The following is a 24,654-nucleotide window of genomic DNA, read 5'->3' as shown; positions in this document are numbered from 1 at the left end:
TATTTCCGGAATAGTGTAGAGTATTTGTGTATGTTTCTATTTGGAGAGGGAAAGCGAATTTCAACTTTCCAATTCCAACACACTCAGAAATTTATAATCTTCTCTGTTGCACTACTATAACCTAAGCAAAAAAAATGCACGTGTTGGTTTGTAATGGACTATATACAATAGTTTCATGTTAAGGCCCAAGCACAATCAATACCTACGCCCAATTTGATACTTTTGGTTTTGGATTCCATCGATCATTTTATAAGTAACGGACTTCCCTTTTGTTTAAGGTCCAAGGATTGGTATATTCGTCGTTTTTTTTCGTGATTCTTATTTCTCGTATTATTAAATCGGAATATCATTTTAGATTTTTAAGTTTTCCAAACCTATTTCTATCAATCGTATAGAACAGGGCCTAATTTTTTTTATTCTATTATTACCACCTTAAAAACTTTCCACGCACGTTAAAAACAAAAGTAATAATATTCACTATCTCCACACACACACACAAGTTTTTAAAATTAAAAAAGAAAATCATGCCTTTTAAAATAATGTTACATAACTAATATTGTTTCTCTATACATTAATTAATGCAATATTAATTGAGGTTTTTTATATAAGATATTATTTTAATAATACATAATTATATATATATATATATATATATATATATGTATATATTATAGTTTACTTCAAAATTTATATATATAATCAGTGAAATAAATATTAAAAAAATTAACGTGTGTCTTGCAAATATTGTTAAATATAGTGGGCTTAGTAGAATAAATAATGTAAAATTGTATATATAATAAAAAATTTAAAATATATCGATCTGTAATTTTTTTAAAAATATTCGTAATAAACATAAAATTTCTTTACACGCAAAAAAAAATTGTATGAGAATACACACAAAAAAATTAAAATTTTCTGTGAATTTTTTAACTAAAATAAGAAAATATAATATTTTTGTCAAAATTATTTCAAAATTTGCAACAACAAAAAATCACAAAATTAATTTTAAAATCTGCAAAAGCAATCTAAAAAATTGCAGGTTCAAATCATATTTTTATAAGTCTTCTTACATCAAAACGAAGATGTAAACAAATAAGTCTGAAATTGTAAAACAAAGTTTAAATCATAAAAATATAATTAATTAATGAAAAAATAGTATATAAAAACTCTTGTTAAATTATCCATAAGAGCTAATGAATAAAAATGTTCGAGTTTAAATATTGAACTGCTCAACAAATTGAAGTTATTATTCATCCGAATCACATCATTTTTTAGACAAAAAAAGGGGGAAATTACACGATTTTAATTTGCTAATGAATACCCACGGAAGTCATGAAGTCACGATGAGTGAGTCATGATGTACATAAGGGACCATTACCCTACAAAGTAACGGCTATCTATCGGCTAGAGGGACAAACAATCACGCGCATGGTGCATCCTTTTACTCCTTAGTTGTACTCCACATACTAGCTTCCTCCCCGGAAGTTTCACTAGGGTTTAGAATTATGCCGTGAAAAAATCAGAATGAATGCTTTTTTTCAAGATGAATAGTATTATATTAATTGCATAAGTAACGTATAAATATATATTTAATGGTTTTATATTAAGAGTTTGTTTATCCCAAAAAAATCTTATTTTCTCCTTTTAAGAAAAAACTGAGTTAAACACTGTTTTATAAAAAAAACAAATTACTTTCTTAAAATATTTTTGGGAAAAAAATAATTTATCCAAAGTTTTCTTATAATTTGTTATGCTATTACTAATGAAATGTGATTCATCCTAAAAAAAATCAAATGTGGTAAATGATTAAAAAGGTTGAGAAAGCATTGTGATAAAAAAAAAAAGAAGGAATGACTAATCTGTTTGAAACCTCTATTTATCAATTACATCTCAATTATGTAATGTATATAGCATATAAGCTTATTAACATTAATCACACAAATAATAATAACTTATGTCTTAATTAAAAAAAAACATTTTTTAACTAGTACCCAAAACATTTTTTAACTAGTACCCAAAACATTTTTTAAAGTCAGGATGGGGCCATCGCCCTTCAAAACAAGGTCTATACTCTATAAGGTAGTGACTCAATCACGTGCATTGTTTGAACCCAATTAAAAATAATGATATAATGATACCAATAATCACGTGCATGGTTTTGACTTTGATTAAGAATTTTGTGGTGATGAAATGAGCAACGATAGGGTCCGTTCGTAATAGCAATTCAAACAAAACTAGTAGTAGTATTTAGCAGTGCCTGTCTTGTCAATGATGTTCTTGCGTCCTATCGTTCGGTCCCAAGTTGATACTAACTGACAGGTCAAAACTCAGACAACAAGTCTATTACATTTTTCTTTTCTGTACAAAACTAAACTAAAAGGTAAAATGCTTTGATAATATTAAAAATTATTTATTTCACTAAATTTACGTTAATGATATATCAAAAATCATCATGAAAACCAACATTACTTTGGTGAAGCAATTGGGTGTAGATCTTTTAAGAAAAATCTCAAATTTTAATCTTATTGATATAAAAAAAATGCAATCAAGAGAAGCTATTAAATATTTTTTACCTATAGTATAGTAATAAAAAATCATCATAAGGTAAATTAAAAACATTTTTCACCATATATTTTAATCTAATTATTAACAATATCCTTTAAAAAGCACTATGAAGTAGGAACCTTCCCGTTTCTTTACGTGAAAGGAGAAATGGTCAGTTTTTTCTTGTTTTATTTTTTGGTTCTGCCCGTACTCTGTTTTGTCCTCACTCTTGGATGGGGACCGTTCGAGGAGCATCAAAAAATTCTCATTTTCTTATATTTTCTTTCTTAAGTTCGGATTGTAAAAATTAAATACTAGCCCACGATTCCTGTAATAACCCGATGCAGAGTTTTCGATAGCTAAGCTTAATTAATAACTGGTAATCTGGTATTAATAGAAAAGAAAAGGTAATTTTGGTTTTCTATAATTTTAAATTCATAATTTTAATTTTTTATTTTTAAATGAAGATATTTAATTTTCCTATTTTTTAAAATAAATAATTTTGATTCTTTTATGTTTTATTATATTATATATGAATAATTTTACATAAATAATTAGAATAACAATAATATATATATATATATATATTAAAATCAATTTTAAAAATATAAATAATTTACATATTAATTTATGAAATTTAGTTATAAATTGGTAAAATAAAAATAAAAATATATAAATTATTCAAAATAAAAACATATAAAATGATATAAAATAAAATTAAAAATATGTATATATTAAATATTTTATAATTTCTAAATTTTGATGATTTGAACAAAAATTAATAATTCTTAACTAATGATATGATGTAAATGTAATTAACTAAATAAAGTAAGTGTGTTACTTATAATTATCTTATTTATAAATAAATCATCATAAGTTTAATTTTTATTAAGATGTTTTTATTTTTTCACTTTATTTAGTATTTTTTAAGATAAACGTCATATCAAAAAGCTGTATATAAGCGTAGCATGAAGTTTTTAATTAGGGTGACAAGGTTGGTCAAGAGAGTTTTACATTTAAGGGAAAAACTACTTTAGAGATTTTTAATAATATAAAATATTTATTTTTAATCTAGAGATGATGGTTGAGAGATTAAAATTACATTATTTTTAAATATAAGAATTGAAGATAAATAATTTTTGTACAAGACTTAAAACAAATAAATAAACCAAGTGATTAAATATAAGTGATTAATGTGTTAAGTTGAGGTTGAAAAGATACACTATTACTTGTGTTTGATCCTTGGTAAAAATAATTTTTGATCAAATTTTATTTATCTCTTCATCAAACTTTCAATTAATCAAAATTCCTTACATATTAGGAACCGGAACCGAAACCGAAAGATTATGACAAAAAAATATATTTTGAGGAATTTAACTGTAATTATTACTAATAAAGTTTCTATGTATGTTTTTGTTTGAAACACAATATTCAGCAAATAATAGTCAATTGTTATTGGAACTTATCTGATATTTTAATTTTTTAAAAAACTCAATAGTATATTTTTATAAAATATTCGTAACTTAATCTCATTATTTTTAACAAATAATAACTTTTAAAAAAGATATTTATGTACATATATTGCTACGTTCTAATTTTGGGACACACAAAAGTATATTTACGGGCATAGGCTATGCCTTGTCACCTATGTATAAAGCTTGTCTCTTGTGGGGAGAAGGTACTATTTTTCATTAAAAAAAAAAGAAGAAGAAGCACGCAAGCGTGATTAGAAGTTAACACTGTTTTTTCTTAATAAATAAAATTTACAAGCTAAAACCCACAACAGAAAACATCAAAATAATGGAACATAACATCCGCAAACATAGAAATAGCAATACAATTAAGAGCTACACTGAGAATCCTATATTTAGCAAATAAATTTACCACTTGATTTGCTTCTCAAAAGAAATGGCATCCGGATCCTCTGCAGTAAAACTTATCTGTAGCCTCTCTCTCATAGATCTATGTTTTCATGCATTTTTTACCGGCACCATAAAATTAAGTTACTTTCTTTACTGTAGAGGAAGCAGATTTTATTTTATTTTTGTCAGCAGATGATTGATCCAGAAAGGAACGAGCACACCCGACCATTCTCCCACTACCAGATCATCCTTATTGTTGAAGATGAATTAAACTAAAAATAATGCATTTTTAATATATATATATATATATATATATATATATATATATATAATTGTTTCCTATTCATATATAAAATAATTGTTTCCATAGCTTAAACAACACCTTTAGTGCTCATGGAAGGAACAATTTGGTGATCCTAGACCATTGCCCTGATAGTGTTAAGCCTAAGCTACTAGCTGATGCTTTGGGAGTCTTTTTCCTAAGGCCTTAGTTATTTCACCTTTTTCGCTTGCTGTTTTACTTTCAATCTGCATCAAAAAAACAACAACGACCTTTGGTAAATGTCATTTTCAAAAAACTTGTCGAAACTTAAGGGGTTATCAAATTTTGCAATTAATGTATCAATTAATTTTATTAATTGTCACATTAAAAATTATCTTAAAATTATATTAAATAAATCCAAAAGGTTGAAAAAATGATCCAAAATAAACCACGAAATGTTATTTTGGTTAGTTCAAATTTAATATGAAAATAAGTGCTGATATTTTGGTAGGTGAGAGTCTAAAGAGAAAGAATTTTGAAATTGATGAGATTTATTGTATTATGTTTCACTTGTTTTTACTTAACTCTCTATGTTTTTTTCTCATATTTATTCTATTTATCTCTGACCAAACATTTTTTATTTTTTACTTTTAGGTTTTTTTTCAACTATCATATTTTTCTACTCTTTACCAAAAAGGATATAAATTAATGTTAATATAGATTGAGTAAAAAAATATTAATGACTATATTTGAGAAGATATTTCAATTAAATTTTAATTTTTTTATTAGTAACTCATTTGACGTTTGATAAGTAAGTTTTTTTTAATAGTTACATCAAATAACATTTTTTAAAATATTAGTTTTTAATTTTTAATTTTTTAGATTTTCTTTTTTTATTCTTAATATATTTATTAAATTTTTTGTTTATCCTTTTTAAATAAATCAGGATTTGTTATTTAATATGGAATAAGATATCATGAGTTTATTCTAGTTTATTTTATTTTTTATATTATGTTTTAAATATTTTTATATTATATTCTTAATTTATTAATCATGCTATTTATTTTATTAATTTAGGAGATATGTTTATTTTTTATTATATTTTATATTTTTTATGTTACAATATTTATTTTAAGCATTAATCGTATCACTTATAATATTTAATTTATTATTTAAACACTATATTTGTGTATTACTTTTTGAATAATTTAATATTAAATAATTTGTTTTAATTATTACACTAATTAATATAAAAAATATAATGTCTATTTAAGCATATTTTCTTATATTATTTTAAAATTGATTAAAAATACTTTAAAAAATAATATAAGATTAATAGTAGAATATTTAACATAAAAATGTAACATAAAATAAGAGAATATAAATATGTCTATTTTTATTATTTTATACTTTTCAGTTATTTGATTAGTTAATTCTATTGGACACTCTTAATTTATTTAGTAATTATCAGTTTCTAATTAACTTTTCAATTAGTTTTGTCAAATATAATAAATATAAATTAATTTTAATTCATTTTATTAAATAATAAAAAAGAGTATTAAGAAAATTTTAAATATATTACAAAAATAATCACTAGATTTGTTTTTAATCCGGGGGATGATAGCTTCTACAAATTGAAACTTATTGTCGATCCAATTTGCATAGTTGTTTTCAGGAAGAAAAAACACACCATTTAAAAAAAAAAAAATAGGTCACGATGAGTGAATGATGACGTATATAAGGAACCATCGGCTATCAAAACAACGTCCATAGGGTAGTGACCCAATCACGTGCCCCATTTAAAAAGAATGATATGAATCCCTTGGACCTTGATTACATACTTACATTTCCAGATATTATAGACCTGGGAAGTTTGACTCTGCTTTAGAATTTTGTGGTGCTAAAATGAGCATCCTAAGGGTTCCTTCGTGCTAGTACTCTCAGCTTGTCTTGTCTCCATCTATTTGCTGTTCTTGCGTCCTGTCCTTCGCTCCCAATCTATCACATTATTTTTGGTATATATATATATAGTTTTAAGTTTATTACATTTGTTTCTCTACACGACCAAAAACTAATTAAACACCAACATGTTGTAAAACGAATTTGACTTGGTCACTTTGGATAAGCTTCTTTAAATAAATTTTTACCTAAAAAAAATTATTAAGTTAAAATTAACTCATATATGAACTAATTCATATGAATTTGATCGAGAGAATAAAAAAAATAATTAAATTAAAACAAAATGTATAAGATATGAAACCTTCCTGAGATCTATATTATTTTTCTCTACTTTTTACCTTTCACTCTTTGCCAAAGTTCAAACACAAGCTAAAATATGAGAGCTTTTTTATAAATTAACTTGTGCATATGTTAATTTTATCTTTAAAAAAACTTGTTTTAATTTATTTTCTTATCTTAAAAGTTTTATTTTTTTGAATAAACTTACCCAAACACATTCTAGTGTTCTAGCAGTGCAATGTTAAAATGTTAAAAAAACAACATTTTATTAAAATTACGTTAATGATGTAATAAAACTCATATTGAAAGTAAAGTAATAATACTTTTAATGAAAACACTTTTTTACCTAATATTAATCCAATCCAATTATTTACACTTGTTTTTAAAAGATATTACCAAATATACAAATAATTCATTGGTTTGAGTAAAATTAGACTCAATTTTATTAAATAAAATTTTAAATTCGAGTCTTCTAAAGAAAAAAATGAGATTAAGAAAAAAAATTCATTAAAAGTGATTAGCGAGAGAAATTAGTTGTCGCCAATAAATATTTTGCACCATTATGTTTTATTTTAAAAAAAATAGTTACTTTGAAGTAGGAACAACTTAAAACTATATATATATATATATATATATATATATATATATATATATATATATATATATATATATATATTTAAGAGTTAAATATATATTAAAAATTATTTAATTCATTGTCAATTATTCATATATAAAATTAATTATTGATTTTTAAAAATGTTGATTAAAAAAATTGTTAAATTTATTGAGAACATAGGGTAGATGACTTAATTAACTACACTTATTAGTTTATTACTAATAAAGTTACTATGTTTTCTTGAAATACAATATTATATTCACTAATTAATAGTCAATTATGTTGGAAGTTATTTAACATTTTTAATTTGAGTAAATGATTTAGTAATAATATTTTTTAACGCAAGATAACATAACTTTAACAGAAAATAAAAAAAAATGGTGTAATGCGAAATATACTTGAATATGCATAAGAAATAAGAATGCATATTTTAACATAAAAGGATATAGGAGTGTAATAGTTGCATCTATCATGAGAAGAAAGTGTAGTATTTGCATATATTAATTAAAAGAGAAAACACTAATAAATGAAATTCTTTCCATGCCCTGGATATATAAAATGGTTTTAATTTCTAAATATTTATTTTTTCTTACATTTTTTTCTTCTTTGTATACATCTCTTTTCTGTTTTTATTACATTTCCTACTACATATATCACCTTTAATAAATATTTTTTTCTTAACACTTACTAAAAATATTATTAAAAACTTTTGATAATATTTTAAAAATATCATAAAAATATATTGATAATATTTATTTATATTTAACTATATTTTTTAAATGTTACATTTTTTTAAGTATTAAGTAAAATGTGCTAAAAATCACCTATAGTGATTATCATTTATCATGTTTCTTTTTTTTTCCTTTTTCAATTTCCTGCTCATTTCACATCAAATAAGGGAGTATGAAAAGACATAACTTCAAATAATTTCATCAGATCACGTATTTATTGAGAAAGGAAAGAAATTAAGAAAGCGAAAGGATTCTCACCCTATGATACAGCCTACGGTTAGTGGACAAAAATCTATTATTTCAGTTGTAAGTGTCCGGGCATTTCATTGATTTCATCTTTATTCTGCACATTGGGCAAGGTTTTTATTTTCTGCCAATTATACTATACTTTCCTTTCCGTTAACTTATGAACACAGAAATTGCATTACTGAATACTGATTGATCGATTAAAGTGCCAAAAAAATCAATCACCCACGTTCACCTCATTGTTCTAACTTCTAAAATCCGAAACGTCCTGATTGAGTGTCATATTTATCCACTACCATTATTTAAGTTAAAGACAAATAAACATGGAAACAGCAAGTAAAAGGTCAATTTCTTGTCTTTTTTTTTTCTTTTTTCCAAAACAAATACGAAAGTAAAAATGACGAAAACCTATTGTTGTTGATGAGTGATTCTTAGACAACGTCATGCCAGTATGCCACCAAAGAAGAATATATATAAAGTCTTATAATTATCAGGTTTAACTATTGGATAATATCTAGCAAAATGACGTGCTCGACTTAAAGGTCAACTGGAACTTAAAAACTCCTATGAATGATTAGTTTCTTTGGCTCTTGGTTAAAGGATACAACAAGTTTACCAAAAAAAATCCTATATATGCTAACCATTTCATGAGAAGTATTTGATGGCTGTTGGACCTTGTCGTATAGGTTTATGTTACATAAAAAAATAAAATTGAGGAGATTAACTGCAAGTCTCCAATACGTGTGAGAGAAAAATGATAACTTCTATAAACTATGTGAAGAAAAAAGCACTAGTTTTTCTTTTTGAAATAAAAGAAAAATCCATATCAATGCAGACTAATAGAAACATTGAACGTAGCTAGCTGGGCTATATCTTGCTATCAATTAGGGAAAGCTTGTGTCATTCAATTACCTTTAACTTTAAAATACTGTATCGCCTAAGATTGAATACACTACTGCTTTAAAAGATTTCTAAGAAAATAATGTTTTCTGAGTTCTAACAATTTGTTGAATCGATTAAGTTCATTAAGTTGCACTCTATTTACGGGAGATGGGATAGCTTTTATTATAACCACCCGTATTTGTATAATATTTTTTTTACATGTATATACAGAGAAAGAAAAAGAAACTGTGAAATAAGATAATTAGTATGATAAAAAAATGTAACTCTGATGGACTAAAGAAAAAGGAGATATGGTTACATGTATAATTGGATATACAGACACACACACACCCTCTGGATACTTATGGAATAATCTTGAACGTACATAAAGATTGTTTTGTCATACGTGCTTGCTTCGACAACAACAACAAGAAATGAAAAAGGCCCGGATCATATGTTTCCAATTGTTCCAGAGTATTTGTCGTGGTTCTCATTACTTATCCTGCAGATTTTGCATTCCGCTGAAAGTTAAATCCTAAATGCATCTCTTCTGCGACTGCAAGACGAATAAAGTTATGGAGATCGATGCTTCAAACTTCAAAGATAAATGTTAAGGATATTTTTTGGTTTTCTTAACTTGATTAATGTAAATACAATTTGAAGATATATAAAATTTAACATACTCCTAAATTTATTTTAAAGTTCAGATTGATATAAAAACTGTAAAAAAGTCATGAGTTAGCTTGAAATCGCAAACCTTTGATATAAGTAACAAATGAATATTCTTGATATAATTACTAATGTAGTATCTCAAGAACTTTAAAAATAATTATTTTCACAAAATAAGTTAGTACAATTATATCCCACATCCGACATTTATGAGAATTGCATATAATTTCACTACACATGCAGTAGTAATTTTTATTTGTGATCACTTGTATCCTTAACACCGTAATAGAAGATTTAGAAAAAATAATTCAAATCAAACCTATTCTCTAATAAGATACTAGTTCTCGAAACAAGTTTTTATTTTTAATACACACCATTATAATTTAATATAAATGTTTTATGATCAATGAATAATTTCAAACCTATAAAGCACCAACTTCAGATATTAGTTAAGCATGCATTTTGTATAAAGAGAAACTTATACTTACAAAAATAATTACGGGCATTGTAATAAAGAGATACAATGAACATTTTTTTTTTAAAAAAATAATGTGTAAACATGTGTGTGAACATAATATATGATAAAACATTTCAGCTAATTTTGATTTTTTTTACTAATTAGAAAATTTGTTTGTCCGTTTGATAAATAATTTTTTAAAGTAGTTTCTAATGTTTTTAAAATCCAACTTAAAGTAATATTTTTTAAATCATCAACTTTTAGCTTTTTAAATTTTCTTTCACTTTTATTTTTAATATATTTATTTAGTTTTTTATTTTTTTAAATAAATCATAATTTTATTATTTTGTTGAAATTTTTTATTTTTCACTTACTTCAATAGTTAAATTTTTCGAACATATATAATTTAATAAGTTAATTTTTTGATTTTCAGTTTTCAATTAATTTTTTAATTAATTTTGTTGAAAACAATCATATATATATATATATATATATATAAAAGTACATTACAGTACTTTAATAAATAATTAAAGTTATAATCAATTAATAGTATCAAAAGTAGTTAACTTAAAATAAAAGAGCCTAAGGATCTAGAATGAAGATGAGCCTAAAAATAAAAGAGCCTAAGCGCATAGCATACAACCTGTTGTACGAAGAACTGAGCAATGTAGGGGGTACGTTATGATTTATTAACATGTTCTTTGAGTACATTTTCAATTTTGGTGGAGCTTTAACCAATCCATCTCTGTCATAAATCATTTACTTGTGTTGAAGACATTCTGCTATACGGAAAAATTGGAAATTAAAGAACTTCAAAAAAAGGAAAAACCAACACGCTTTAAGACATACTAGTTTATATATTCACATGATTAGTTAATGCGGGTCGAGTTTTTCTTTCCCCTTAGGGCTTTGATATTGAATCCCAACTAATTCAAAAAGCGCAAGCTAGTAGTAACTTTTTGCTATAACTTATCAAAGAAAAACCCAAAGTTGTATGATAGGGGAAGTACTAGTACTATTTAATTAAAGATATGTTTCGATGAAAATATGACTACTGATAATAACTATTAATATTATTTATGACAACAGGAACAGTTGGCACATAGGATATAACATTAGGAATAGGATATATAATACAAGAAACATACCAACGACAACTGAACATGCAGCATTAATACAGAGATACAGTAGATTATAGACATGCCATAAACGACGGTTGCTGCGGCGAAAGCTCCTCCTCCGGCCACTCGGCGAGATCGCCGGAGGAAGTCCAGGAGGAAGCGCCGGCCGGACAACCCCAGCAGCACTCGCCGTCCATCAGCTCTGGCAACTCAATCTCGCCCCAAAAATCATCGCAACCGCTATCGCCGTCGTCGGAGGCAATGCCGCTTTTCTCATCATTGCCGGAAGCTTTCATCATACGCGCCGCCTGGGCCGCGGCGGTCTGAATGTCTCTTGCCGTGCGGGACGACGGAAGCGGCAGGGAGTCGACGTCGTCGGGAAAGTTGAGCTGCGCCTTCCGGCCTTTGAGGCAGTAGGCTGCGACGTCGTATGCTCGTGCCGCCATCTCCGGCACCGGAAACGACCCCAACCATATGCGGTTCTTCTTCCGTGGCTCCCGGATTTCGGAGACCCATTTGCCCCACCGGCGCTTGCGGACGCCGCGGTACATGGGGTGGCGCGTTCCGCCACGAGGGTTGTCCGTTGCGGAGGCGGCGGCGGGGCACGGTGGAGGTTGATGGTCCATTCACAGTGTATAGAGTGGCATGCGTTTTGGGACTCTGAGTGTGTGCGACATTTATAAGGTTGTTTCATCAGACGTTAAAGGGCGACGGAGAAGGAGATTACGTAACTGCCCTTGGGGATTCATAACTCTTTCTACGTAAAAGGCCCAGCATGCAATTAATTATGAATGGCATGTTTCATACATGACAACGCGCGGGGTAGCTCTTGCTCTTGGACTTTGCCTTCAAACTTTTTTCAACCACTAATCATTTCTACTACTACTACTAGTACTAGTATTTAGAGTATGACCTGTGTTATTCATACAATTTTTACAAAAGTGTTTTCAACTTAACTGCAGTGTGATAGTTTCACCTTAGTAATTTCGAGATTGAAATTTATATACATAATAAGTTAAATATTTGAGGAAAAAAATTACTTTCTTGAAGAATATTACACTCATGGTGTTAAATTAAGTACTTAAAAATTAACTTTTTATATATACAATAATAGTATTAAAACTAAAATTTAAGATCGATTTCATACAAATTACCCAAACCTGATTAGCTATCCTAATGGGTAACTTTTAATTTTTTTAAATCGACAAGTATACACGTTCCTTTTTATAAAGAGAACAATAAAAATATCTACGATCGTGGTCAAAATACGTTGATCGATTTTTCTTTTTCTTCTTTCATTCATGACTCGCGGCTGACAGGTTTGACGAAGACACACACACACTAGAACATTGAAATTAACGCGACAACATTGAGCACGATATATAACAATATGACAGTTTCCAAAATTATATAAGCTCCATCGATCAATTTAACTTAATCAAAACACTGGACTTAAGTTTCAAATTATACAACACAATCATCCATCGTGATGTGAAAATTTCAAGTTGCTAGTTCCAAGTTCCTACCAGTCAAACTTTGTAGTATGGAAATATAGTTGAAGCAACCAGCGAATTACCATTGCTAATGACAAATAAATAGTAAAAAAACATATGATTTGGACATTTTAACAAGCTGCTTCTACATATAATTGATAACGAAATGTGAAATTCAAATTAACAAATTGGATCCAAACCATGGAAAGATCGTGAGAGGCACGGCAGAAAGAAGAGCGTATAAAATTGTGTGTGGATGGATACGATAGATAATGTTTGGAGTAAAATGACGAATGTGCCCCTGATGGCAAAGAAAACGTTCACAATTCACATGGGGTAGTACGTGTTGCACAAGAATTGGGTGACTAGTGTTTGGCCTGTTGGTTTTGGTGGGTGGGAGGATGGTTTGATTGATAATGATATCAAGTTAACAACATACACAAAGCCAATGTGTCACTGGGTTTCATGATAATGATATGAAGCTATGAACACACACAAAGCCAATGTGTCACTGTTCTTGCCAAATGACATTTAATTGGCCAATTAACTTTTCAGCTTAATAGCTCCACAACTCAAAATGAACACAATTTTAACATTACGCATCCCATGAACCGTCTTATCACTTTTCTATATATTAGCATTTCCATTTTAATAATCGTATCATATATATTTGAAACCCACATAGGCACATACCATACCGTACGTAGTACTTACGCTTAATCATTATATATATATATATATATATATATATATATATATATATATATATATTATAGTTTGCCACAGATAGCATTAGAATTACAATTTTGGTCGTGGAAAAGTTTTTTTTTTTATAATTAGAAACAGACTATCAAATATTTTCTAGGTGCAATTAGTAATTATCTAGCAGTAAAAATACATTAATTTAAGGTTATTAAAGTTGTTTAAGTCACAAATTTGACTGGTTTAGGGTTTAACTCAAAGTTATTTGATTTACAAATTGGAAGAAATAATTTTAATTGATTTTGAATTATTGAATGTGATTGAAATATATATTTATTAAATAATTATATTAAAACCCCTTCAGCAAAAAAAATAATTATATTAAAATGGGCGTTTTTTTAATAAAGGGTATGATAATTAATTTTCTAAATTGAAAATAAATAGAGGTTTAATTAAGACAAATTTAATTAATAAGAATTATTTCGTAAATTAGCAACTTTTTTTTCTATACACATTTTTGTACTCATTGTGCCAAATAATTTTTTTACTATATTCTTCTTTTTTTGTTCTGTGTGAAAATCAGAATTCGTGCTTAGATTTTGGTCCCGTGACAAAGATTTAAGTACTTTATATATAGTTTTCATGAATTTTCTCCTTGCTTTATATTGAACTCCAGAAACGCATACACGGCTAAGCCCAATCAATTCAGTCAGAGGCGGAGGGAATGTGGGTTGACATGTTATGTCACCATGTTTCTAATTTTACAATTTTTTTTTGTATATTTATATGTTTATTTAATTATTTCTATAAATTAAATTAAATTTGTAATATTTTTTAATTATTGAAAAGTTACACACAAACAACAGAAAAAACGTTTATAAAGAAATTTTTAAATTATTTATTGACAAATTCTAATTTATTTTATGTTATATTCAGCTGATCGACCTGCATATATGGCGTAATTTTTCACTCGAACCTTGAACAATAAGCACACACAAAAAAGCAATTTCCTGGGATATAGCAGTCAAAACACAAATCTTCTATTCCGTGTTATGCAGCTTAATTAAAATCCACCCGACCGTGCTTCCCCTGTTTTTAGTTGAAAAGAAAATAACTTAATACCTTTCATGTATAGTTATTCACTTGCCATAGTTTACTCTTTCTTTTCTGTTAGTCTAATCTTTCCTGTTTTTAGAAATTAGTTTAGGTTTCAACTCTCTTCGGGAACAATTAATATTTTCTAATTTGTCATTGTATAAGTACTTTATCTTTTGAAAATATTTTGTCTCTTTTTTAATGTTTTCGAGAGATATATTTATGGGAATTTCATCTCTCTAAGATAGTCAAAATTTTATTCTTGTCCTCCTAATGCGTTTTTTTTCACCATTAGTGTATGACATATTTCTTTAGCAAAGATGCCATCCTATGTCTCAAATTATATTGGTTTTTTCCCCCAAGTGATTTGTTATTTGTTCTCTCAAAAAACTCTATATATGCTTATGTTTATATTTTACTTAACATTATTTTAAAACTGGCTCATCACTAATTCATTATCTTATTTAATCAGTCTACATCATTCTTACATTATTCAAGTATTTAATTTTAAAATGAGTTGAAAACAAGTTCGTGGTCCATTAATTAATCTATACATATTGTCAACAATGATTTAGTTTATCAATCCTAAAGTCATCTCTTATAAACAATAATAACCTAATCCACCTTGACTCAAAATATATACGGGCAATTTATTAAAGTTTATTTATAAGAGTAATTTATTACACAGCCATATATACCGCGCAGCCATGCATGCAGGGAAAGTTTCTTGATAGAGTGAGCACTACCCGGTTTATTTATTCTCCACCGCTTAAGTAGTACTAATAATGCATATGATTTCCACCCCTTAATTTAAATTATTAACCGAGTTAGAAAATAGTCCCTCTCATAAATTATCCACGACCAAAGCTATCGTAGTTATATATAACACTGACTTAATTTTTATTTCTTTCTATCACATTAATTATCTTAATTATGATCTAACAATTTTTCCTATCTTGCAAATACAAATTTTCTTTTAACGTCTTCAAGTCCAACTGCAGCAGGAGGATTGATGCAAGGGAATGCCTGATTAGTAAAGATAACGATCGACCGCAGAAACTGTATAAAAAACATGCAAGTGATGAGACGGTGCTAAATGGACGTTTGAGGCCTAAATGTTTCTGTGTAATGGTCCTTGTGACTCCTAATTGGAAGGTCTTTAAAGATGAGAAAGATCAATTCGTATGAATTATTGATAACCTGGACTTAATGTTTACAGCAGGTACGATTGAGATAATAATGCAAAACAACCAACATCGTACAACTATAATCAATGCGTAAAATAGTCTTCGTTATTTAATGGGGTGCTGAAATTGTTTGGCCAAGCACATTGCAGCAACAGCATGCATGCAAATAGATTTCTATGATTGAAATGTAAACAGCTGTACTCAACACATCAAATCCTTTTTACTATCTGTACACCTTCCGGCTATTTGGACTAACCGAATACTCATATATATCCTTCCGTCTTTAACATACAAAAATACAAGTCATCCCTAGAGAATATTTAGATACTTGACCAGGTCGAATATCTCATTATGAATTAGGAAAATATTTGAAAAACACACAAGTTTTTAGGCATTTAACATAATTAAATATCTGAATATTTATTATTGATTATTTTATATTCGACCAGTTAATATGTCAAAATATGTGTGCATGTCAACTGGTCAAATATAAAACACACTTAAAGCATAATACTTAGTATGATGGTCAATACTTAACCTAGTTGAATATCCAAATATACCTGAAAACTACTTTGATCATTAACTAGATATTCAACATAGAAATCGATACTTGACCTAATTGAGAACACGAATACCCAAAGATGAAGAATGATAACCATAAAAGCATGATTACCATAAGTAAAAAACATTAGGGTTATTTAACTAAAAATCATTAGGACTAGTAATAGAAACATTAATGACAATTACTAGAGAGTTAACTAAAAATGATAAGGATGTACCAAGGTCCATAGACCATTAAAATATGTATAAATAATTATGGGAATATTAAAGTAAGACTTTGTTCGCATTATCTTAAATACTTATTTTTTATTCTTGCCCAAAGACTCGAAGGTCAGAGCACTTTTGACAAGTATCCCTACCCCCTTTTTCCTTCATTGAAGAGCACCGATTACCAGAAACAAAAGACCCTGGAGAAGGAGTTAGCAAGGAAAAAGATGACCTGATTATTCTTTTACAGGTACACTATTAAACAGCTGCTTAATGGAAACCCTATAAATTTTTCTGGTTGTTCAAGAAAGAAATGTTGGAGATCGATCGATATACATAAAACCACAAAGGACCACGTTATTAAATATTAATACAATGTCAAAAGTTCAAGGGGATATTATATTAATCAAATTATGTTATCATTTCCAAAGTTTATCTTTCTATTAATCAGAAAAAATTACTCAAACAATACATAATGCAAAAATTATGAATGATTTCTCAATAAAAAAATACCAAACATAGAAACAATAACTTTAAATAAACAATACTTTCCCATTCAAATTAATTTTATATAGTGACTTTAACATGATATGGATTGTCAATCCATATGGATTCATGTGGATTGGCCTTACGAATTGTCATTTCATGGACTATATAAAGAAAAGAAAAAAGAGGGATCCAAGAAGAAAAAAAGAAAAAGTAAAGTTAGAATTTTTAAAATATGGATTGTCAATCCGTATGGGTATGGGTTCATACGGATTGATCATACGAATTGTCAATTCATAGACTATACGAAAAAAAAAAGGAAGGAACAAAGAAGAAAAAAAAAGAAAAAGGGTAAAGCTAGAATATTTTAAAATATGTTTGGTGTAATAGAAATTTATTGGATGTAGGAATAATAACGCTAACTTGGGGCCGCGCATTTACAAGGCCCAATATCCCCAAAGTATGCCAACCTAAAATAGGCCTTGTTCAAAATATACTCTGACGACTCTAACCATCGTAAAAAAAAGAAAGAAGGAGTTAGTAACGTTAAGAAACTATCATAGTTTAATTACCCCTTGATTAATAGCCACACCAAGTTAAACCCACATAAGGAGCATTTGGGACTTCGGACAATCACAAAATATGAAAGATTTGGAGTCTGTAAGGATCAATTGATCAAAGATAACGTAAACAAGAAAATCCTATGTGGTCAGTGATGTGTGATAAATTCTCTGTATTAGAAGACAGAAAAACCTCCAAAGAAGAATGAATAACGAGAGGAATCAGACAATATTCAACATCCCTGGATGAAAGGAATTACAACCATATATAGGCAATAGCTAAGCCAATTGTCCTCTAGAATATTCTGCTCTGCCTATATCAGTAATAGACATATTCAGTCTCACAGTTTGACTTAATACTCCTCTTAGGCCAATGCTAGACTTCCTCCTTCTGCATTTGGGCCGCAACATCATTGATCATATCGGTCATATTCTATCTAAATAATAGTTGATGATGAGTCCTTCTTAAATAAGTTACAGCTGATATAGTGCTGGAAGCTTCTTGGAAGGAAAAAAAAGAAAAAGATAAGGATGGTCATATATTAGACTGAGAGTGGAACAGTAGCCCATTGGGCTATCATCTAGCGTAAGGACTGATGAGCTTTGCCAGAAGCAAGACGAGGAAGAAGAGCTGTCGACCTACTAAACAAAACAAAACAAAAGAAAGGCTTTCTATGCCAAATACAATACTTTGTCCCAGTCAAACACAAGTGTCACAATTAGCTTTCACTTCATACCATCCATCCAGGGAAGTCTTCACGCTATCTTCATCAGTGCCTATTGCTTCAAGTTTGCCAAATATTTGCAGTGCGTGATGTATAAAATAGTTCATTCTCTAATTAATATTTTTTTTATAAAACTGACATCCTAATACAACTTAAAAAATTATAATATAGAAAGGCCTTGCAAAGTGATTTTGTATTTCGTGTAGTTTTCTGTTTGCAAACATGATTGGCAACTTGCAAGAAGACTTGTTACAAAAAGAAAACAAAAACTTGCTAGAAAGACTGCTAATTGAAGCATGTATTTACCAGGTCCCAATGGACGGGATGAATTTTAAGCCCATCTCATGGTTTGACCCATGTCATGGTTACTAACTGGTGGCTATGTATGTACCAGGCCCAGGATGAATTGGTTGTTCTGAAACAAAAAAAGAATGCATTTTAGAATATAATTTTATATTCTTAATTAATCATTCCGGAAGTCAAAAAAGTTACAGAAAACATCTGAAAGGAGCAGGAAGCAACAACCATCTGACTTATGGTAATTGGTGGTAACCACTAACAAAAAAAGAGAAAAAGGATATTACTATTGTATCCCAAGTTGGCCACAACACATAATATCCCAATCAAGACAAGAATCAACGGTCATAGTCCAATTCAATTAACCCATAATTTAATAGATGCACCAAGTTAAGCCCACATAATGCATATTTGGGTTTCTAAACATTCTCAATAAAAAAAAAAAATTATCCCTAAGGATTAAACAGAAATATTAGAAATTTACAATAAATGACAAGTACTACTTAATAAAGTGAGTCAGACTCCTTTAATGAAATAAGACAGATTTGGATAAACAAGTTATTATGCAACACGATGACCTCTTCCGTCCAATGCAAACATCTTAATTTCTGGGAGCACCCGCCCATTGGATGATGCAAGGCACGGCAAACACGTTACCCCATTATGGTAATAAAAAATATGTCAAATGCTAATCAGGGTCTCACGGCATTATTTAAGAATTTTTTTAAAAAAAATCTATTAGGATACACAAAAATACAATTCCCTGTCTTTTTGTATTTGTACGTTCTCGTTAAATAGTTTCTTCTTTTAATTTCTTAAACATTATTCTAAACATATTAGCATAAAATATTTTCTTCAGGTGCTTTTCACAGTGGGCCACACCTCCCTTATTATCAGCTGGAGGATGAGTTAGATGAAGACACGTGGGGAACGGAGAGCCCAAATAGGGCACGTGAAACGCGTGTGATGTTCGGAAACGTGTTCGTTTTCATGGAGGGTGAGTATTGAGTATTACTATTGATGGGAGCCGCACAATTTGCGTGACTCGTCGATTCTTTTCACGCGCTACCAACGCGTGGGAGAACCTTTTTATTTGAAAAAGAACAAGAAGAAGAACAAGAGGCACGTTACTCGTGCTCATGCAATCAAAGCCAAAATCACATGTGAATACTGCTTCTTAAAAAATGTTTTTTATTGATGTACGTAGGGTTAATGAGTAGCGAGTGCGCCAAGTATGCTAGTTAAAATATGTTTATTTTTGTTTTAATTTCTTAGAACGAGTTTTTTTTTGGGAGAAATTCTTAGTACGTGTTTACAGCATTGGAAATCTCTCGTCAAATATAAAAGTAACTATAAGGAATACTAAAAATATTTTATTTAACATTCTCATTCAAATATTCTCTAATTAAATTTATTTATTTTGATAGATTTTGTCTCTTAAGAAATATTTTTTCTTCTAATTTATATTAAATGAGAATAAAATTTATTAAAATTGATGATTTTTAATAAATTATAATCAATTAAAAAAAATGTCACCAGCATTCTTTAATTAACTATTCACCTGTATTTGGTTGAGCGTCCGCAAAACCCCTTTGTTTTCAGTGAATTGTAGCATAGGTAAAACCGAGTTTCGTAGGTGCCAAAGTTATCAATATTGTCGAATTGAGTTATTCGTAATCCAACGGTTATTTTTGGCTATTGAGTTATTAGTAATCTCTGTCCTAATCAAACTTGTTGTGCTGCTATAACCATATATGGCCTGCTTAGAGAAGATGATATCATTTAGTTATGTTCTGATGATGCGTTTTCCTTCTTTTTTTTGTTTCTTTTTCTTTGAGCACTCTTAATGCATTTGCTTTTTTTTTCCACCTATATCTAACCAAGCAATTATAAGTTGTGATTAAATTAATATTTACACGATTGACTCAATAAAATATTTACTTGACTTTTTAAAATTTCGTAATATTTATGGAATTTGTTAGCAAATTTATTTATATGTTTTTACATTTTTTCTAGGATAAATAAAAACATATATTAGAAGATTATAAAAATTCTAATTAATTGTTTATAAATATAAGATTTTCATTTTTTAAAATTATTAAGTGAGCACTTCATTTTAACATAAGAATTATGATTTGAGTTATTGATTGATTCATATTTTCTAGTGCTAAAGAATCTAATTAATTGTTAATGGATTAAAAAATTTAATATTTTTTGAAAAGATTAGCATATCTGTTTCTATTTTTATTAATGAAAAATAAAAATACATATGGTGGTTAGTGCGCGACCGTGGTTGAATCTCACCTGTTGTAGCTGCAGTTCAACTAAAATTCTCAGGAGTCAGGGGATTCAGATAAAGTATCATCCGGTGCAGGAAGGTTACTTAGGCACGCTAGAATTCACCCTTGTTTTCATTCTCATTTGCAGTTTTCCTTTCTTGTTCCCCCTTCCCACCTTAATTAGCCTCGTCATATTCAATCTCTCTCTCTCTCTCTCTCTCTCTCTCTTGAAGATCTGAGAAAGTTGCATTTGGGCTTGAAAAAATAGATGTATTTTATTTCTGTTGAGGAGATGAAGGTTGACGCGGGGTTAGGGCGCGTGGTGTGGGACGATGAGGACAAGGCCATGCTTGGGGCTGTTCTGGGTGGTCGAGCTTTGGAGTTCCTAATGACGAACTCCGTGCCGAATGAGAGTGTTTTAATGGCGGTTGGGAGCGACGAGGGACTTCAGAAGAAGCTGTCGGATCTGGTGGAGCGTCCCCACGTGTCCAATTTCAGTTGGAACTACGCCATTTTCTGGCAGCTCTCGCAGTCCAAATCCGGTGACTGGGTTCTGGGTTGGGGAGACGGGTGCTGCAGGGAACCCAACGAGGAAGAAGAAGAGGGTGCTGTGACTGTGAGAAGACGAACACTGCGCGTGGACGAGGAGGAGATGCAGCAGAGGATGCGGAAGCTGGTGCTGCAGAAGCTGCACACCACGTTCGGGGGCGAGGATGATGACAATTACGCTTTTGGCCTCGACCACGTCACCGACACCGAGATGTTCTTTCTGGCTTCCATGTACTTCTCATTCCCTCGCGGCCATGGTGCCCCAGGTAAGTGCTTCGCCTCCGGGAACCATTTCTGGCTCAAATCTGTCTCTGTGTCTGATCACTGCGTGCGTTCTTCCTTGGCTAACTCTGCGGGAATTCAGACTATTGTTTTGGTACCTACTGATTTGGGAGTCGTGGAGTTGGGTTCTGTCAGAATGTTACCCGAGAGTTTTGAACTCTTGCAGGCTGTTAAATCTGTGTTCTCCACGCCGATTCCCAAGGTTTTGGTGAACACAATTCGCAATCAGACACATTTTAGAGAGAAACTTGCTGTTAGAAAAATGGAGGATAATAGGCCTTGGAACAACAACAACGTTAGTTTTCCGAATGTGCGGAGCAATGGCCTTCATGTTTCAAGTTGTTGGCCAGTGAATTCGGGTTTGAGGCAGCCTGCTCCTAGGGTGGTGGCGGAGCTGGCTAATGGTGTGAGACAGGATTTGAGGCTGAGCAATAGCTATGAACCTCAAAGACAGGTGCAAATGCAAATTGACTTTAGCGGAGGCACTAGCAGGCCTTCTGATGTGGAGGCCTCTTGCAAGGAGGAGCAACCAAGTGTTGCCGATGAAAGGAAGCCCAGGAAGCGGGGAAGGAAGCCCGCCAATGGAAGGGAAGAGCCCCTCAATCATGTGGAGGCCGAGAGGCAAAGGCGCGAGAAGCTCAACCAGCGCTTCTATGCGTTGAGATCTGTGGTGCCCAACATCTCCAAGATGGACAAGGCCTCATTGTTGGGAGACACCATTGCTTATATCAATGAGCTCCAGGCTAAAGTCAAGATCATGGAAGCCGAAAGAGAGAGATTTGAAAGCATTTCAAATCAGGAGAAAGAAGCTCCTGCTGATGTGGATATTCAAGCTGTTCAGGATGATGAGGTCATTGTAAGGGTGAGCTGCCCTCTTGACAATCATCCTCTTTCAAAAGTAATCCAAACATTCAACCAAACACAGATCAGTGTTGTAGAGTCTAAACTTGCTTCTGCAAATGATGCTATTTTTCACACATTTGTAATTAAGTCCCAAGGATCTGAACAGCTCACAAAGGACAAGTTGATTGCTGTTTTTTCTCCAACGGAATCCAACTCATTGCAGCCATTGTCATCAGTTGGATGGTAAGGAGAAAGTTGCAGGTAGCATAGTGCATAGGGATGTCATACATAGAGGAATACCAATTTCTAAAAGCTTCCTCAGAAATTTTTTGTTACACCCTGGAGGATCTTAAAAGAAAAGCATTGGGAACTAGAATAGTAGAATAATAGGTTCCCATTAACGATGTAGGCAGCCAATTTATGTTTGTCTATAGTGTAAACACAGCAGAAAATTGTTCCTGCAATGTCAATCATTTTAATTAGTTTAACCGATCTAGTTGTCATGGTTCAGTTTATGTCTTGATGCCCATGTCTTTCAAGTTCTTGTTTTTTCATGTCTTGTTCTGTGCATAAGAGGAAAGAATTCTTAATTTTTGCTGCTTTTGTTGTTTGAAATTCTTATGATATAGTTGTGCTCTTCCTTGCAGAATTGTAAATCTGTTTTTTTTTTTATATATATATGTTAAGTAGTGAGGTGTCCCCCCATCCTTGCAAGTATACTCAAAGAGAAAGGTGAGTTTTCATTACTTGTTTTACTAGTGTAGAAATAGGAAAATGGACACATCTGTTAGTGGATTGCATTTTCTGGTACAAGTACACCCTTAATTTCTTTCTGTTATTATGTTTCCTTCCCCTCCGCTTTAAAGAAAGTTATTGGTACTGCTCTTAAATTCTTGACCGTTCCGTTGTTATTTTACCTCCTTTCAATGAGAAATTGAGGTATCTCTAATTCATGCAGAAAAGAACATTAGGCTAAAAAGGCTGTTGTTTAGAAGAAAAATATAGGGAAGCTAAACTTGTCCTGTTTATTTCATTAAATATGTTCCCAGGTGCCAGGCAGGAAATAAAATAAACAAAAACACAATTGCAGTTCTGCAAAAATAAGAATACTAGCTATGTGTTGAGACTTGAGTGGTCCTGCATTGCATTATACGCGTGATGTCCTATTTTGAAATTTGAAATTGTGGAAAACATTCACGTGCTATTGTGCTTAGGTCCTTTCGACTAATGAGTTCTGCAATGACAACAATCATGTGGTGCACGTGTTTCTTTGGAAATGCTTTTCTTTGGGGCATGATTAAAAACTTAGACACCAAATGTGAACAATTTTTTGAATATTAATTCATTATATTACGAAAGATTAACCTCTTACATTAAACTTAATTTTCATTAGTTTTTTTTCTTCTGATTTTTTATTAATTAATCTCTATTAGACGATTTAATTTTTGTTTAAATCTTTAGAAATTTGTCGGTGTATGTGAGATTTTAATAAATTTTTAGAAAAAATATTTTAATCTAAATCATCTATTTTGATTGGACAATAATTATTGAATGCTTTCATCTCTCAATAAAAATATTATATATATATGCGCGCGCAGTTGTGGAGTGAAGTATGTCATTCAATTTGAATTTTCGCATGCAAGAAGTTCCTCAATGATTATTATAATTAAAACTTTTCATATTATCAATCTTTTGTATAAAAAATACAACTGCTCCTAGGAACTGAAAATGTGACCAAAACCAGGGTCCAAAAGGCACTG

The 24,654-nt window shown here is 30.1% G+C and overlaps 2 protein-coding genes across 2 annotated transcripts; one reads left to right on the top strand and one right to left on the bottom strand.

Moving 5' to 3' along the window:
• Positions 1–9,819: 9,819 nt before the first annotated feature.
• LOC100819971 (ethylene-responsive transcription factor ERF023) lies at positions 9,820–12,292 on the bottom strand. Its single transcript, XM_003520828.5, has 2 exons — positions 11,656–12,292; positions 9,820–9,937 (listed from the first exon to the last, which is right to left on the bottom strand). The coding sequence occupies exon 1, from the start codon at positions 12,252–12,254 to the stop codon at positions 11,700–11,702; it is 555 nt and encodes a 184-aa protein (XP_003520876.1). The 5' UTR covers positions 12,255–12,292; the 3' UTR covers positions 9,820–9,937; positions 11,656–11,699.
• Positions 12,293–20,065: 7,773 nt separating this feature from the next.
• On the top strand, positions 20,066–23,484 carry LOC100819439 (transcription factor MTB1). Its single transcript, XM_003520827.5, has one exon. The coding sequence runs from the start codon at positions 21,489–21,491 to the stop codon at positions 23,139–23,141; it is 1,653 nt and encodes a 550-aa protein (XP_003520875.1). The 5' UTR covers positions 20,066–21,488; the 3' UTR covers positions 23,142–23,484.
• Positions 23,485–24,654: the final 1,170 nt, after the last annotated feature.

The sequence above is a fragment of the Glycine max genome, chromosome 3 (genome assembly GCF_000004515.6).
Source record: "Glycine max cultivar Williams 82 chromosome 3, Glycine_max_v4.0, whole genome shotgun sequence".
NCBI lineage: Eukaryota > Viridiplantae > Streptophyta > Magnoliopsida > Fabales > Fabaceae > Glycine > Glycine max.
The sequence above is the reverse complement of the archived record's forward strand: the minus strand, read 5'-3'. Positions and strand labels throughout refer to the sequence as shown.

Excerpts from the sequence above, each read along its gene's own strand:
- LOC100819439 (XM_003520827.5), top strand. The coding sequence starts at position 21,489 with ATGTATTTTATTTCTGTTGAGGAGATGAAGGTTGACGCGGGGTTAGGG.
- LOC100819971 (XM_003520828.5), bottom strand. The coding sequence starts at position 12,254 with ATGGACCATCAACCTCCACCGTGCCCCGCCGCCGCCTCCGCAACGGAC.